The 16,408-nt window shown below is 29.3% G+C and overlaps 4 protein-coding genes across 4 annotated transcripts; 3 read left to right on the forward strand and 1 right to left on the reverse strand.

Annotated features, from left to right (window-relative positions):
- Positions 1-2,502: 2,502 nt before the first annotated feature.
- LOC146885836 (uncharacterized) lies at positions 2,503-3,587 on the reverse strand. The gene is made up of 4 exons (XM_085675110.1): positions 3,388-3,587; positions 3,211-3,269; positions 2,684-2,792; positions 2,503-2,581 (listed from the first exon to the last, which is right to left on the reverse strand). The coding sequence occupies exons 1-4, from the start codon at positions 3,585-3,587 to the stop codon at positions 2,503-2,505; spliced, it is 447 nt and encodes a 148-aa protein (XP_085531236.1).
- A 1,917-nt stretch (positions 3,588-5,504) lies between these two features.
- On the forward strand, positions 5,505-6,232 carry LOC146885837 (histone H4). The gene has a single exon (XM_085674559.1). The coding sequence runs from the start codon at positions 5,576-5,578 to the stop codon at positions 5,885-5,887; it is 312 nt and encodes a 103-aa protein (XP_085530685.1). The 5' UTR covers positions 5,505-5,575; the 3' UTR covers positions 5,888-6,232.
- Positions 6,233-8,680: 2,448 nt separating this feature from the next.
- Positions 8,681-9,225, forward strand: LOC114188504 (histone H4). Its single transcript, XM_028077077.2, has one exon. The coding sequence runs from the start codon at positions 8,756-8,758 to the stop codon at positions 9,065-9,067; it is 312 nt and encodes a 103-aa protein (XP_027932878.2). The 5' UTR covers positions 8,681-8,755; the 3' UTR covers positions 9,068-9,225.
- Positions 9,226-12,094: 2,869 nt separating this feature from the next.
- On the forward strand, positions 12,095-15,301 carry LOC114188647 (calmodulin-binding receptor-like cytoplasmic kinase 2). The gene is made up of 6 exons (XM_028077216.2): positions 12,095-12,505; positions 12,726-12,967; positions 13,116-13,281; positions 13,549-13,638; positions 13,795-14,093; positions 14,715-15,301. The coding sequence occupies exons 1-6, from the start codon at positions 12,256-12,258 to the stop codon at positions 15,036-15,038; spliced, it is 1,371 nt and encodes a 456-aa protein (XP_027933017.1). The 5' UTR covers positions 12,095-12,255; the 3' UTR covers positions 15,039-15,301.
- The last annotated feature ends 1,107 nt before the right edge of the window (positions 15,302-16,408 follow it).

Raw genomic sequence — 16,408 nt, forward strand, 5'->3', positions numbered from 1 at the left:
AATTATTCGTTTTCCACCTTGCATGTAGTCTTTTTTTAGTTACATTTTTTTCTACCTTTTAGATGATATTTTATTCATTTGTAATCTTATTTTTATTTGGGTCCTATTATGTGTGTGGAAATAACAAATTAAATAAAAGAAATCTTGTAATGGATGATTTGTTTTAGGAACTCGAACTAAGGCAAGGAAAGCTAATTATTTCATCAATTTGTGATTTGTATTTGTAATTATATGAATGAAAATTTATGATTGAAAATCTATGATAAATGCATTATGATTGAGAATTAATAGATTTAATTTTTGATTGTGATCGAAAGATTGAAGGTATATAGAATTGTTTGCAGGTGAAATTCATAAAGAGAAAAGAAAAACTAATGTAAGAATTGTGAAATTGAGGAAAGAAGAGAAATTTTGTTTTGGTTTTTTAGTAAGTAATGTGATTAAGTACAATAGAAATGGTACGGAGAAGATTAAGTTATGGTTGTATATATTTCTTCATAAAGATTGAGTCTTTGAGTAGTTTGATGTATTTGAATTGCTCTTTGATATCTGAATTTAATGTACTGTAAAAATAAAAATGGTATTGAGAGGATTGGATTATAGTTAATCTAATCCTCCAAAAGGTTGAGTCATGAGTAGTTTAATGTATTTAAATTGTTTTGTGATATTTGAATTGATTTGAGAATCATTATAAAATAGTTTAAAATGCTAAAAAATTGATATTATTATTAAATTTAAATTAAGACAATTCAAGAAATAAATAATTTAAAAAGAATAAACCATAACTAAGGGTAACAAAAGAAATGAAAGGAATATAAAGTTAACCATTTTAAAATATAATTTGTGAGATTAATGTTACATTAATATAAGAAAAAAACATTGGAAAAAGAAAGGACCATCAACTATGGGACATCATTTGCACCTCCACGCTGTCTAATGCGTGGGAGCCATAATGCTTTGGAACCATCGTTAATTTGAATAAGCACAAGAGAAAGAAGATAACATATAAAAACAAAACAAGAAATTATTGGAAATCTACGAGGTATACCACATTTCCCAAACACCTTTTGGAAATTAGATTATTGGATATTGTGTACATAATGCTCCAATTCTCCCGCTCAATTCTTTTCTTCTATCTTAAGGACAACATTAATTTACTTTTAACAAATCATAGGTTTTGTATTTAAGAATTGTGGGAATGAGAAAAGATGAAAAAATAAAGAGAAAAGGAGTAAAAATTATATTATTTGGATTAACATAAAAACAGTCAAAACAAAGAAAATTGAAGAAAAAAAGTTAATAAAAATAAACTATTCATCACAAAATTACTCCTGATCAATATATAACACTATAACTCTGCATTAACTAATCTTATCCTTTTTTTTATAGAAGTACCAAATTCATTCAACATACATATTTTAGACTAACCATTTCATCGCACTCATCTAATTTCATTTTCCTAAAACCATCACATTATTTCCATCAACCATGGATTGATATTTCAATCGAGATATTGGAATCTAATATTAATGTTTTGTCTCGTTCTTGAATTGATTGGAAAAGACAACAAATTTCAAGTACTCGCTTGCTTAGCATGGTACTATCTTTTTCTTAAAAAAATATCAACATTAAATCACGTCAAAAATTAAAGAATGGAAATAAAAAATAGAATCATAAAATAAATTTTTTTCTTTTATTTCTAAGTTATATTATATCTTTATTTCATTTATTAAGATAATGCTACGTGTGTGGTTAAAAGTTTGTTAGTAAAACTTGTCATAAATGATTTTCCTGATTATAATGGATCCCTCTCTCATTGTTTTTTGAATTTTTGTACAAAAATCTTGAAACAGACCCAGGTTGATCGGCGAGTTTTCGTCTCGTCAATAATATTTTAATAGAAACAAAATAACATGCAAAATTTATTTCATTTAAGTTTAATACAATTTAGGTTTGAAAAATAAAAATAACGTGTACAAGGATATATTTTTTTCATATACTTCTTGTATTGTTTAACCTGTAAATAAAAAAGGATTAGCTTAAGATAATATAAAATATTTTATTAGGTAGAATGAGTTAATTAAGTATGATCCAGCTTATTAAAGAATCCATCTATATGAAAAAGTATTTATAAATCAAATAAAAAAATATAGTACACCATTCATTCTTTTGGAGAGACCTATCCTATAGTTTTGTATAATTTTGTGAAGAAGTTAGAGGAAGTATAAACAGTGTTTGAATTTGTATGCTTAAATGCCTATATATCTCAAGAGATAACAAATGCTTATTATTATAGGCACGTTAAAAAGTTGAGTTTATATTTTCATTAAAAAACACGCAGAAAAAATATAAAAAATGACATACAATGGTTGAAAGCCCTATCAACCATAACAACAACAACCTTGCATAGCCTAAAACACATAAACAACGTAATACTAGGAGAATCTTAGAATTGACAATTCAAAACTCAAAACTCTTCATTCATTGCTAATTGTATCTGGTTTAAATAGAAGGAGTATTCCTGCACGTGTGACCAAACTCCCATTTCTTGCCACAAATGTAGCAGAAATCGCACCCACACCTGAAAACATAACAGTGGAGATAGTAACATAATCTCTTACCTTCATATTTCATGATATATATACAAAGATTGCAAGTCAAAAACCAATGATAACACAATAACCTGCATGTAATGTGTTCACATCCACCAGTACTTTCGACAAAGACGGTGCAATGGGGACATGTCTGCCACTTTTTCTCTATAGCCAACCTCAAAAGCTTCTCATCCAACTCTATTATATCCATCAGTTTTCGGGACACTCTTCTTTGCTTTGTTATCGTGCAACTCTTGATGATGCAGTGAATATATATAATAAGTTGCAAGTCTGTTTACATTCTATTCATAATCCTGCTACGCATTCATTCATTGTTATAGGTTAAACAAAGGATAAATCAAGCTTTGTGATGCGTGCAACATAACATTCTATATCACCCTTTATCTTCTTCAACCTCGGAAACAAAATCACAATATATGTAGTTACCAATGCATTTAAGAAACTCAATTACCAATTACCAACACGCTTTCAAAAGTTTATATCTAACAATTTATATAAGCCTGATTCGGCATAGATTGAAACAACAGAAACATAAATATGCATCCTCATAGATACTATTTTATTTCTTGTCAAATACCACCAATTCATCGTCAACGGCATATATGTCCATACCAATACGCCACCCCACAACCGTAGCAAATTTCGCATCCACACCTGCAAAGACAGAATTTAAGCATATACATATATACCTCCATTGTTACAGTAATGTGGAAACTAATTCCGTAGAGTACTAAAAGTGAAAAGCTGTTAAGTAAGATGGAAAGATTAAGGCTTCAATTCCACAACAGAATTAGGGTCTGGACAAGTCATATTGAGCATATTTCGGTGTATTCGACTTTCCACATGCTTGGATAAGCAGTGAGTGCAAAATGAGTGTTTGTAAAACCTACAATTGCCATCTTTGAAACGCTCAGAGACTGGCTTGGATTCCAAGCATATGCCACAGATGAAATCATCATAACCCCTTTCCATTATGGAGTGGAGGTGGATCTGTAAGGTTGAGACCCCTAAATAATGAAATATATAGTACTGTTATCAACTTTACCTTCTCTTCAAACTGTTTCGTCTTCATCAGTCAACACAGAAAAAAGTAAAATTCAATGTATTTCAAAGGAAAATTATATTTGGACAAAGTTTTATTAACAAACATGTGATAAAGCATATGTGGTAATACTTTAACAGGTAAAATAAATGTTTGATATGAGTTAGAAAGACAAAAAAAAATGTTTGGTCTATGTTAGAAAACAAATTTTGTCCAACTTTGTTAAAAACAAAGTTTGTTAAAGGAATATAATCCTGTTTGAAATATGGAAAAAAGTTGTTTGAAATATGAAAAAAAGTTATTTGACACAATTTGAGGACTATTTGACCACTTGTATAAAGGTAAAATAGTCTTAACAAAAATTAACTTTTATATTTTTAGAAAAAAGAGAAAGTAAATAGTAGTGAAGGGTAATGTTAAATGGTAGTAAAAAAATATTAGTGTCCTTGAAATATAATCGATCAACACCTTCTCTCATCATTCTACGGATACGATATATGTATTACATATGACATGTCAATAATTCGTTTATTTTAAAAATAGGATATGATACGTGGTATATGAATATTGGAAAATATACAATAATTTTTTAAAAACATAATAAATATATGATTGTTATTGTATGAATCCAAATTAAAACTTTTGTAGTTAATGTTAGTGACAAATTTAGAAACCAATTTATAATATAAACTCTTTAAGTTATCAATTTAGAGATCAATTATAATTTTTTGAATTATTTTAGTTGTCAATAATGTTTAGTTTATAAATTCATATAATTAATTAATTATTTTTTGTCACTAAAATTAATAATTATTTAAATATTTTGTTGTAGTCTAATACGAATTCATAAAATAGATACTTCATTAATAAGTATTGATAAAATATTCTAAAATAGAGGACACTGATACGTGTCGAACACAAATACATAATCCAAATTAAAATATCAGTGTATCATAACTAATAACAAATTGTTTACTTTTAAGATAAAAATTAAAAAGTCAATTCAAAAGAACAATAATGGGCACAAGCTGCAACATATTGATTATTTAAAAAATAATTCTATGAGCTGGACTCAGTATTTTGAGTCGAATAGCTAGTTGAGCACATTATTAATATCTATACTTATTAATTTTATAATTTTATATAAAATTATAAAATACAAAAATATAAAATTATAAAATTATGAGATCGTAAAATTATAAAATTATAAAATTATTAAATAAAAAATTTATAAAAATATAAAGTTATAGAAGTATACAACTATAATATAATAAAAATACATGTAATGAGAACTTAACAATAACGCACTAATCACATGTCAATCAATTTGAAAGTAACAAAATTTGTGAAAAACTTAAAATAATAATTAAACCTAAATAAATTGAATGGTAAGAAAGTGTAGACGTGTAGATATAGAATATAACACTGATTTCAGTAGCATATTTATTAGTGGGGTGGTCTTAACAATTTTCCTGTGATATACTTTTACTGATGAAATTTTAATTATAAACATAAATAATATTTATGTTCCAGAATTTTTTATTATTATTTATTTAATTTAAAAAAAATTAGTTTAGAAAAGAGTTAAATAAGAAAAAGAACAAAATGTAGAAACAAATGTGATACCATAATCCTCTTACAGCGAAACTAATCCCAATGCACGCATGCTTCCAAATCAATATCTGACCGTTAAAACTTCTTTATCGACGTCCTTAAATGTCTATTTATCAGTCCATGGATAATGGAGAGGAACCGTCGATTAATATACAATCCAACGGCAGAGATATAATTCCAAAGCAAGCTAACACACCCTTCCCGCTCCCATAAATACTCAATCTCCCTCCAAGTTTCTATAGCATTTCAAATCTGAAACCTCAAATCCCTAAATTGTAGTCGGTAGCAAAGTTTTCCCCAGAAAATGTCAGGTCGTGGAAAAGGTGGCAAGGGATTGGGGAAAGGAGGCGCCAAGAGGCACAGAAAGGTGCTACGAGATAACATTCAGGGCATTACCAAACCTGCAATTCGTAGATTGGCCAGAAGAGGTGGCGTGAAGAGAATTAGCGGTTTGATATATGAAGAAACCAGAGGGGTGCTCAAGATATTTTTGGAGAACGTGATCCGTGATGCTGTGACTTACACCGAGCATGCTAGAAGAAAGACTGTTACAGCAATGGATGTTGTTTATGCTCTTAAGAGACAGGGAAGGACTCTCTATGGTTTCGGAGGCTGAACAATTGCTTAGTTTGTTTTCTTATTATGTACTTCTTTTGAAAGCTTTTACTTCCATGGAAACTTGTTTAGTTTAATCTTTAAGATACATGTGATACTTTTGAGATTTTATAGATTAGGTTTTACCTGGATTGGGAATTACTGTGTTGCAACAATATTTTGTTGTGTATTTAACTGGTATGGGAATCCCACAATGCTTAACTTGATACTGTGACTTTTGTTAGATGAAAAGTGGTCTGATTTGATTGCTTCAGGTGGAGGTTGGAAACCATGTGGAAAATATCAATTGTGGTGCACTTGATTTTTTTTTATCTAATATTTAACTTAGTGGTATTTTTAGTGTTTATATTTGTGCTTTTTATAAGTTAGCTTTTGTAATTTTTAACGAGGAAATTGCGTTTTCATTTTAACTTTTTTTGGGTCATTTTAATTAATTAAAAACATATAAATTAACTTAATTTTATTTTAAGTCTCACCAAATGTAATTTAATTAATTAAAATGTATAGAAAAATTTATGCAAAAATATAAATTAGATATAAATCACTACTTATTAAAATTTGGAGGAATATGTAAACAAATAATGGGAAAAAATAAGTAAGATGTAAAAAGAAAAGAGCATATGAAATTTGAAAACATTAAGAATGGGTTTAATTTACAAAATATTTTATTATAATATTTATGCCCATTTTTATTTTAATTCATTTACTTAATACATATGTTTAACATAAAATATGCAACAAATTACTTACTATATATTATAGTGCTGTGTGAGATTTTTCTGTAATGCAGAATTGTGTTATTTATTTACTCCTTTTTAATATTTTGAAGTTAATGTTCAATTTTTTTTTTTATAAATTGTTTTTAAAATATGAATAAGCATTTACTGTGAATAAGTTATTTTACTAATATCTTAAAATTCTAGTCAATGTATAAAATTATGTACACTAATTGATATTTGATAAAGTAGTGTTCTTCGATGCTTATTCGATAAAGTAGTGTTCTTCAGTACTTATGGAACTAAATGTAATTATTTTTTATTTATTATATCTTTTTAATTAAAACGAGTTAAAGTTAGGTTATTTTATTTGTTTTATTTTTAAAATTTGAATTAATTAAATTTTTAATAAATTTTTTTGGTCTAAATACTAAAATATTATATATTTTAATTGCATATGCCGAAAATCATGATTCACAAATTAAATCTTGGTTGTACATCACTCATGGGCATTTTGATCGTACATCACTCATGGGCATGTGAGCAACAAATATGATCTTCTCTGCAAATCTAAGAGCATTTCGCCACACATAACTACACTCCCTTCAAAGGCATAAGACACAAAGTTGATTCCGGTAAGTATGTCAAACTTCTTCTCTTTCTCTTTCTCCCTTTATAAGAAACCTTTGGCCAGAACCTCAACTCTCATATCACTACTGGAAAATCACGCATTACAAAAAAATAATTTCTTCAAGCGGAAAGATATTCACAAATAAGAACAAAAAAATATAAATGAAAACACACTAAAAATTTACGTGGTTCGACACCTCAAGACTTACATCCAGATATACTCAACAAGAAACGTTATCACTCAAATATAATTTTTGAACAAAAATTGTAAACCTTCGCATAATTTTTTATGGATAAAAAACTGCAAACTCTTAATAATACAATCTTTGTAAACAAAAATTGCAAACTCTTCCTTCAGTTTTTGTAGACAAAAATCGTAAATCATTCATTCTTAATATGAGACTTTGATGAATGCTCACTTAAGAACCAACATCTATTAACAACTCTTACCAGAAAATTGAATACTTTCAAAATAATCAAATTAAACCATGATTTAATGGGCTAGAGTCAATATTTTGAGTCGAGGATACACAGTTGTTAATATATGATATAATATAGAAGTGTCTTTAATTACATCAAGATAGGTATAATTCAAGTTCAGTGGTTCGTATTGTGGGAAGGAATATTGTTTATTTTATAATACAAGTATATTTATCTTTTTAAGTGAATTTTTTTTCTTATTCTTAAAGCATGATAAAAGAGGGTGTTAATTATATTTTAAATAGATTGAATGTTAGGGTGCTGTCTTCGTTCAATTCAAAATTATCAAGACAAAGTCAATGAAGTGAAGGTAGGTAGAGAATATAGGAATATAGCACTATTATTACATTTATTATTAAGGTGTCTTAAAAGTTTTCTCTGCATGAAATTATTATTATAAAAATAAATATAAATATTTTATTTATTTTTTTAATTTATTAAATAACTAATTTAAAAAATAATTAAATAAGAAAAAAGAACAAAGTTTTTTAAAAAATAGACTTAATTACTTTGTTTTGATCACCTAATTTATTGGTTTAATTTATTTTTATTATTTTATTATTTTTTGATTTGATTTAACTTTTCGATTCTTTAAAATAGTTCAATTTTATCTGGCTTGAGTTAACATTAACACCAAATACATGTCATGTGTATTTTCAAAAATTTTCAATTTATTTTTATATTTTTTGATTTTTTTTAACTTTGTCATAAACTCAAAGCTTAATTAAAATTAAAAAATTACAAAAAGTGATGCCACAGAAATCAGCAAAAGAAAGTCGCAATCCGCGTAGCGCTTTAGAATGCGAAATCTGAACGTTGAAATAACTTATCGACGGTCCTTACTTGTTGATTTATAGTCCCACGGATCGCAAGCGGAACCGTCGATTAATTCAAAATCCGACGTCAGAGATCAGATTTCAAAAACACATCAGATTCCTCTTCCCGCTTTAATAAATATCCCTAATTTCCCTCTAGTCACATATCGCAATTGAATTCGAAACAATAATTTCCAAATCTGAGTTTGGCAAGTTTGGATTGAGAAGATGTCAGGTCGTGGAAAAGGTGGCAAAGGTTTGGGAAAGGGAGGTGCTAAGAGGCACAGAAAAGTGCTTCGTGATAACATTCAAGGCATAACCAAGCCTGCCATTCGTAGATTGGCGAGAAGAGGTGGCGTTAAGAGGATCAGCGGTTTGATCTATGAGGAAACAAGAGGTGTTCTCAAAATTTTCTTGGAGAATGTGATTCGTGATGCTGTTACTTACACCGAGCATGCTAGGAGGAAAACTGTTACTGCTATGGATGTTGTTTATGCCCTCAAAAGACAGGGAAGAACTCTCTACGGTTTTGGAGGCTGAAGATTGTTGACTTCTGTTCAATTGTACTTTAGAGTTCATCTTACTCTTCTTTTGATTTGATTCCATGTTTAGTTTTATGGATATCTGTTGTAAAGTATGCTGGCATATTTTATGCAACTTCAATTGAAATTAATCTATGGATATGATTTTCTGGTTTATGTTATTCTGTAAACATTTATTTTTTATATCTTTAGATCTTTAAAATGAAAGCACAGTATGAAGCTAATTTTTCTGAGTTTTTTTATATAACTTGGTTAATTTACTATTTAATTAAACTAGGTATAACAGAGTTAATTTAATTTTGAAAAACCACGTGTAGGTCTAAGTTGTGCTTTTTGTTGACATGAATTTATTGTAAAATTGTTGTGAAAATCACCTACAACTAGTAGAAGTTGTGGCATGGATGAACGACTTCAACCCAAAATAAAGTCGTAGTACCTATGTTTGACATCTTTCAAAATAATGTATAACTAAGCTGCGAAACATCACGGAAGTCGTGTATAAGGAAAATGACTTCTGCAACAAAAATTAACTCCCGAAGAAACCATGTATGTTAGAAGTGATTTCTGCAAAAAATAAATCGAAGAGAAAACATTTATTTAAGTTAAAATATATAGAAATATCAAAGACATTTTTAATCACGTTATATCATAAATTATTTGCAGGTACCGCTTCCTACATTCACGATTTTAGTCAGTTCTTACAGAAGTCGTTTCCGACTTCAGTATAAATTGTTTTGATTCTTCTAAATGTTTCACGACTTTAATGACTTTAATTTTACATTATTTGGAAGATGTCGTCCATAATTTTTACGATTTGTTTTTATATCATGTCACGACTTCTGTTTAATTACGAATTTTCATTGTAAGATTAATTAACCGATTGAAGTCGTGCAAACAAAACACGATTTAGTCCTATCTATAATTTTATTATTTTTTAAATTGACTCACATACATAATTTAAAAAGTAAATTAATCCCGTAGAAAAACAAAATTTTCTGCTACCTATTAAACATTTAATATGCCTCGATTATTTGAGGTGGTGGTGAAGGTACATTATAGGTAGAAATGATTTGTTCAAGAATGTTTGATTAATCTTAGAACTTAAGATTTCGGTTTAGGGTTTTTGGGCCGGTCCATATTTCGTGTGGCTCATCTATTTTATGTTCCAGTTTTATCCTTCTGGCCTGTTGGGTCATAGTAAAGTGTTTTTGTGTTTTTCTTGAAATTAATGAGTAGGACCAGGAAAAAAAAAATATATATATATATATATATATATATATATATATATATATAATTTTTTTTTCTTAAAATTCCTAAAGTATCGGGGTTTGCAGAATTATTTATAACAATAGAAAATGTTCTAAACTAATTTTTTATTATTACCTGTGCTTAGAATATAAATTTTAATTTAATTTAATCCACCAAAAGCGATTTACAAGTGAACTTGTAAATTGTAATTTTAAACTATCTGAACATAGAACAATGAACAAAGTTGTTTGGCTTGAAGACTAAATTAAATAATTTGCCTATTAATTAAAATAATGATAATTATTATAAGACCAGTCAAAGTAGCAAAGAAAAGTCAAACAAAAGCGAGATTCCATTTCCCCCTAACGTTACGTTGAAGTTAATGAAGATAATAGATAGGTCTAAATCAATATATTGTCTTCTTCGTGTTTTCTTCACACATATTTTAATATATTCATTCGTTATATTATACTTTCTGATTAGTTAATTTTTCTAAAATTAACATAACTTAAGTAGGATATGAACTTATCAAATAAGGGAAGAGGCCTGCAAACATATGGTTTTTCTGTAATTTTAATAATTTTGAATAATTAGAAACGTACTAATAAAAATATGTTAGAAAATGTAGTGTTAATAACATTTTTTCTTGAAACTGAGTGAGTAGGTTCACACATGGGTCATAGGTCAATCATGGCAATAACATAGTTTCAGATATTTTTCAGATATGCGCGTTCAAATTGTTGTGTTTTATTTTTGTTTCCTTAGATATGATGATACCTTATAAAACTGGTATAAAACAAACATGAAGATGAAGTCTTGTATCTCCACAATCTTCAAATCTTCGGTCATTCTCTCTCAGAAATAATGTGAATACAAGTTGTTAGTGAGTGACTTTTTCTGTTTTATAAATCACACGCACTTAGAAAGAACAATTTTGTTTGAATCAGAAGCATATTCAACACTACAATTCAAAAACAGTAATGATCTAGTTACTGTTTCGATGACCCTCTTTCGTATATTGACATTGTAAATCAATCGCATGTCATTCTCATGGTCTTCTGCTTCACTTCCGCGAATGTTTTTTCTTCTTCTTACCTAGAATTTCTTTGTCAGTTTCCAGGAATCCTCAAACAATGTCTTTTCTTCCATCACAAGATAAAGAACAAATCGAGACATGTTCTTATTTTCTGACTGACAGCTATGGATCAAACACATAGTATTTTCTTGGTCGCAGTTTTTTCATTTTGGAAAAAAAAAAAAATCATAGTCAACATCATTATTTTCATATGAACAAAATTATCAATAACAAAAAAAACACCAGTAGTAACTATTACACCTTCACATGAAACATCTGCTACTAGTTCATTACCTTCTCCCACTTTCCATTCACAGTTTAAATTGCTTAAATTCTAACTTTTGCTGACTTGACCCATTTGTATAAACAGTGACCCATTTCAAAATATTTGCACTTTAGAAGAAATAAAGGTTGATTACTCATTTCTCAATCATTAAAATCTCATTCAAATACTTAACAGAACCACTTTTCAGAATAAAAAAAAACAGATCCACTCTTAAACATTTGTTTATACTAAAAGTTCGTTTGATCATAATCAGTAACTTGTGTCTTTCATGATACCTCAAAAAAAGACATTAGGAAGGACCCTAGGAAAACCGCGTGCTGACTATGACTGGCACATTCCGGTCAAACTCCAGCTGGCCATGGACCTGGAATGGTTTTAATGCATTTTTTTTCTTAGCTGGTGATCTTTTGACCTGTGGGATGCAAAAGGTAGGACTTTTAGTTATAAAATAATAACTTCAACTTGCAGGAAGCAAATTCACATTGGAAGAACAAAACGCATGAAATGGAAGCCTTTGAGATCATCTTTCTTTTGATATTTGGTGGTTACAAGAGATGATATGCAATAGCATTAGCTTATGCAAATGAAGAAAACACCAGTTCACAGTTTGCATCAATCTAATCAAGGAAAAAGGAACGTTGGTGTCCAAGATAGAGGTGCAGGCAATGGCACCCACAAGCGCAGTGTTGAGAACCATTCTGTTCTGACATATTTCAATTCTGTGAAGAATTTTTTTTCATTTTTTCTATCTGGGAAAAGAAAATTTGCCTCAGAATCCCCTCAGAGTGAAGATGGAAAGACCACACACAAGGTCGGAGGGGTATCGTGTAAGTTTCTTGAATAAAGATCTGTGCTTTCTTCTCTGCAATTTGGTTATGTGAGTTGATTTCATACTGTATCTGTTCATTGTCAAGTCAACCCTTTTTTATCTAAAGATTGTCAATGCTTTTAGGGTATTGTACTTAGCCTAGGGCATATCATGTGTTTGTGAGATTGCGTTGTGATGGGTTTTCCCAAAACTAATTTTTTTTTTTTTGTAATTTGCAGCTTCAGCAGATGTATCGTCTGATAGTTCTAGGAGTTCATCAAAATATGTATTCTCTCAATCCTCTACATCATCTGGCACTTCAAGTAGCCACCTTGGAGTTGGGAACTTCACCTTTGAGGAAATTTACAAGGCAACAGCAAAATTCTCTCCAGACAATAAGATTGGGGAAGGTGCGTTTGGAACAGTGTATAAGGGAAGGCTTTATGATGGATCCCTCGTTGCTGTGAAGCGTGCCAAGAAGGTATGACATAACATAATGATGTTCATCTTTCTAGACTCTTTTCAATTGAAGTTGAAGTGAGAGAAGCATATTCATAATATGTGAGACTGATCATATTTTAGTTTTAGCTTTTATCAATGAGCCTGATATAGGAAAATTTTGTTGGCAGGATTTACAGAACAAGAACTTAGCTGAGTTCAAGAATGAAATAAACACCTTGTCAAAAATTGAGCACAGGAACCTTGTAAGGTGGCGTGGGTATTTGGAGCATGGAGATGAAAAGATTCTTGTTGTTGAATATGTTAGTAATGGAACTCTTCGAGAACATTTAGATGGTGAGCATGTTTATAAAGAAACTCTAATGATTTCAGCAATCCCTCATAGTCTATGTACTGCCCTGTTGTACAGTTATCAAATAGTGGATGCTCCAAACCAGTTTGAAGAATAAACTCAATTTTGTGACATGTTTGGTTGTGTTCAAAGGTCAATTTTTGTCTAAAAGTAGTTTTTGTATAAGCAAAACATGAACTAAGTTTGCAAACTTTAATCCAAACAGATGTGTCCTATATTGACATACAGAAAATTGTCACTTGTTAATGCAGGTGTTCGGGGAAATGGACTAGAAATTGGTGAGCGTCTGGACATAGCCATTGATGTAGCTCATGGAATTACTTACCTTCACATGTACACAGGTATGTGTCATTATAATTAGGTTACAAAATAAGAAATGTGTTAGAACAAATTTTGGATGGCTTAATTATTACTCTGTATCTGCAACTGTTCCTGATAATGTAATAATTTAGTCTTGTTTGTGGTCTTAATCTAGAATGTATGTGTTTGATTCACAGATCATCCAATTATTCATAGGGATATCAAAGCATCAAATATCTTGATCACTGATAAACTAAGGGCCAAAGTAGCAGACTTTGGTTTTGCTCGGTTGGGTTCAGAAGACCCTGCTGCAACCCATATTTCAACTCAAATCAAAGGAACAGCTGGGTACATAGATCCTGATTACATGCGAACGCACCATCTATCTGAAAAAAGTGATGTCTATTCCTTTGGTGTGTTGCTTGTTGAATTGATCACAGGACGACATGCAGTTGAACCAAAGAGACCTCTCAGTGAGAGAGTTACGATAAAATGGGTAAGTTGGTCCAATCTACCTAATGCATATAGAAGAACCGTTTGATACATTTTAGTCTCCAAACTTCAAAAATAAATGAATATAGTTCTTTTAACTTTTTTGACACGTCAAACACGTTTTATGTTAGTATATGAGTTGGTTACACTGTTTGATACGTTCTTGCTTCAATGTTAGCTGAGAGCGTGTTAGCTAAGAAACGCGTTTGGAGACCAAAATATATCAAATTCAATCTCGCGTTAAATTTGTTTAGCAAGTTGAATTAGATTTGCAAACTGTTGGGTTATTTTTTTTTCATATTCTTTGGTTATAGTCATTGAGAGATTGTGGTCGACATATATATGATATTAGTCTTACATATATAAGGTATTTGACACCACTTTTATCCCAAAACTTTAAAGTAATGGTGTCATGAGTCTTTATTTTTATATAATGTTTAACTTTGTCTATTTTATCCAATGTGAGACTTTTGACTCACACTTACTATTCCCAACACAAACAGCATAAAATGCAGAGCACACCAAGCGACTTGTTTTGTGTTTTATAATGACCATTGCAATGAAATTGTGAGAACATGGTACACTTCAATGAAGTCTTAGCTTATATAATTTGCATGGCATGCAGGCAATGCAGTTGTTGAAACAAGGAGAAATAGTGATTGCCATGGATCCAAGACTAAAGAGAAATCCAGTATCAAACAAAGCAGTGCAAAAGGTTCTGAAGCTAGCTTTCCAGTGCCTTGCACCGGTGAGGCGATCACGGCCATCTATGCAGAGTTGTGCAGAGGTTCTGTGGGAAATCCGCAAAGACTATACAGATAGATCATCTTCTCATACTCATAATGGTTCTCACCATTCTGCAAATTTCCCTCAAAGAGATGGCAGAAAGAACAGGCATAAGACATATGGTATTGAAGATGGTAAAGGCTATAAATTTGTATCTGCATAACCAATTTCACATTGGAAGTTTGTTCATTGATTGTTCAAATAGTGAACACTTGTCCACTACAGCTCTTGTTTGTATAATGTTCCTTACTTGAAGCTGTTAGTTTCACAAGGTTTTCCCTCTTCCATTTTGAAATTCTCAAGGTTTTAGATTGTTGAGACTGGAAGGTATGATCTGTTTGTAACCCAAATGGGTAAGATTGCCAAGTTAAGGGACACTCATCAGCTTGAATTTCAGGATATGCTAGCTTTTGTAAAGTCTTTTGTTGTAAACAATAAACAGTGAATTATTTTTTTTTATAGAAGTAAGAATCTATTATTTGACTTTAATAATATGATTGTAATGTAATACCAGATTCTTAAGAAAAGAATTTAAATTAGTACGTTTTTGGTATAGTTGTTAGTTTTGGTTTTCAATTATAATTTTTAAAATAAAATGTCTTAAAAAATGTGCTTGAAATGATTTTTTAATATTGTTTTATACACTTTTGCATTTATTTAAAAAAATTTCGTGAATTTGATATCTTTTTCAAATTACACGTCAATATCTTGAGTCACCGTCATATATACCTTTAAAGTGGTCTTAATAAGATAGAGAATGTTTAAATTTTGGGAGTAGATGTTGCAACTACATTGAATGAATATTTAATTTTTTTAATTCTTATATATTACTTTCATTGCCTAAAATATTATCTTCATCAAATTATAATTTTTGTTCAGTAACTTTTGTAGATAATGTGATAGGAGATAATAGAAGTACTTTGAACAAGACAATTTTTTTTAAACAATTTTTTTATCTTCATCAAATTATAATTTTTGTTCAGTAACTTTTGCAAATAATGTCCTAGGAGACAATGAAAGTAATTTGAACAAGATAATATTTTTAAAACATTTTTTTTATTAATTTTATGTATATTTCAAACATATGGTTGACCATAAAATCTTGTATTATAGATGTCAAAATAGATTTTAATTTTGAGTTGAGAAAAATTAAATTTTTTCAAAAATAAATTGACTCACTTAATCCACCAACATTCTTTTACAATTTTTTTATAATTATTTACTATTTCTAATTGTATAGGTTAACAATTTCATATTTTTAAATGCTAAATATTGTTCAATAATATTTAAATAGTTTAATTATTTAATTAAGTTGATTGTTAAGTTATATATGTTAATACTTTAATATTTAATTGTTATCTTTATAATAAATTACTCAAACAATCATCTTATAGACAAAATCTTCTTCTAAATTAGCATGACAAAAAATATGTAGTTTTTTCATTTATACTTTGTTGAATAACATGACAAAAACCGTGTAATATTAGTCATGTTTTCTTGAACTATATAAACACTTTATTTAAAACAAGTTAT

Source organism: Vigna unguiculata, chromosome 6 (assembly GCF_037176805.1).
Source record: "Vigna unguiculata cultivar grain cowpea cultivar isolate G323 ecotype 2 chromosome 6, ASM3717680v1, whole genome shotgun sequence".
NCBI classification, from domain to species: Eukaryota; Viridiplantae; Streptophyta; class Magnoliopsida; order Fabales; family Fabaceae; genus Vigna; species Vigna unguiculata.

What these genes read in the sequence shown, in the direction of transcription:
- LOC146885836 (XM_085675110.1), bottom strand. Translation starts at nt 3,587, where the DNA reads ATGGAAAGGGGTTATGATGATTTCATCTGTGGCATATGCTTGGAATCC. An exon ending in TTGGTATGGACATATATGCC is followed by an intron (nt 2,793 to 3,210) that starts GTTGACGATGAA and finishes TGGATATAATAG; the next exon opens with AGTTGGATGAGAAGCTTTTG. An exon ending in TGTGAACACATTACATGCAG is followed by an intron (nt 2,582 to 2,683) that starts GTTATTGTGTTA and finishes TTATGTTTTCAG; the next exon opens with GTGTGGGTGCGATTTCTGCT.
- LOC146885837 (XM_085674559.1), top strand. Translation starts at nt 5,576, where the DNA reads ATGTCAGGTCGTGGAAAAGGTGGCAAGGGATTGGGGAAAGGAGGCGCC.
- LOC114188504 (XM_028077077.2), top strand. Translation starts at nt 8,756, where the DNA reads ATGTCAGGTCGTGGAAAAGGTGGCAAAGGTTTGGGAAAGGGAGGTGCT.
- LOC114188647 (XM_028077216.2), top strand. Translation starts at nt 12,256, where the DNA reads ATGCAAATGAAGAAAACACCAGTTCACAGTTTGCATCAATCTAATCAA. An exon ending in CTGTGAAGCGTGCCAAGAAG is followed by an intron (nt 12,968 to 13,115) that starts GTATGACATAAC and finishes TTTTGTTGGCAG; the next exon opens with GATTTACAGAACAAGAACTT. An exon ending in AGAGAGTTACGATAAAATGG is followed by an intron (nt 14,094 to 14,714) that starts GTAAGTTGGTCC and finishes CATGGCATGCAG; the next exon opens with GCAATGCAGTTGTTGAAACA.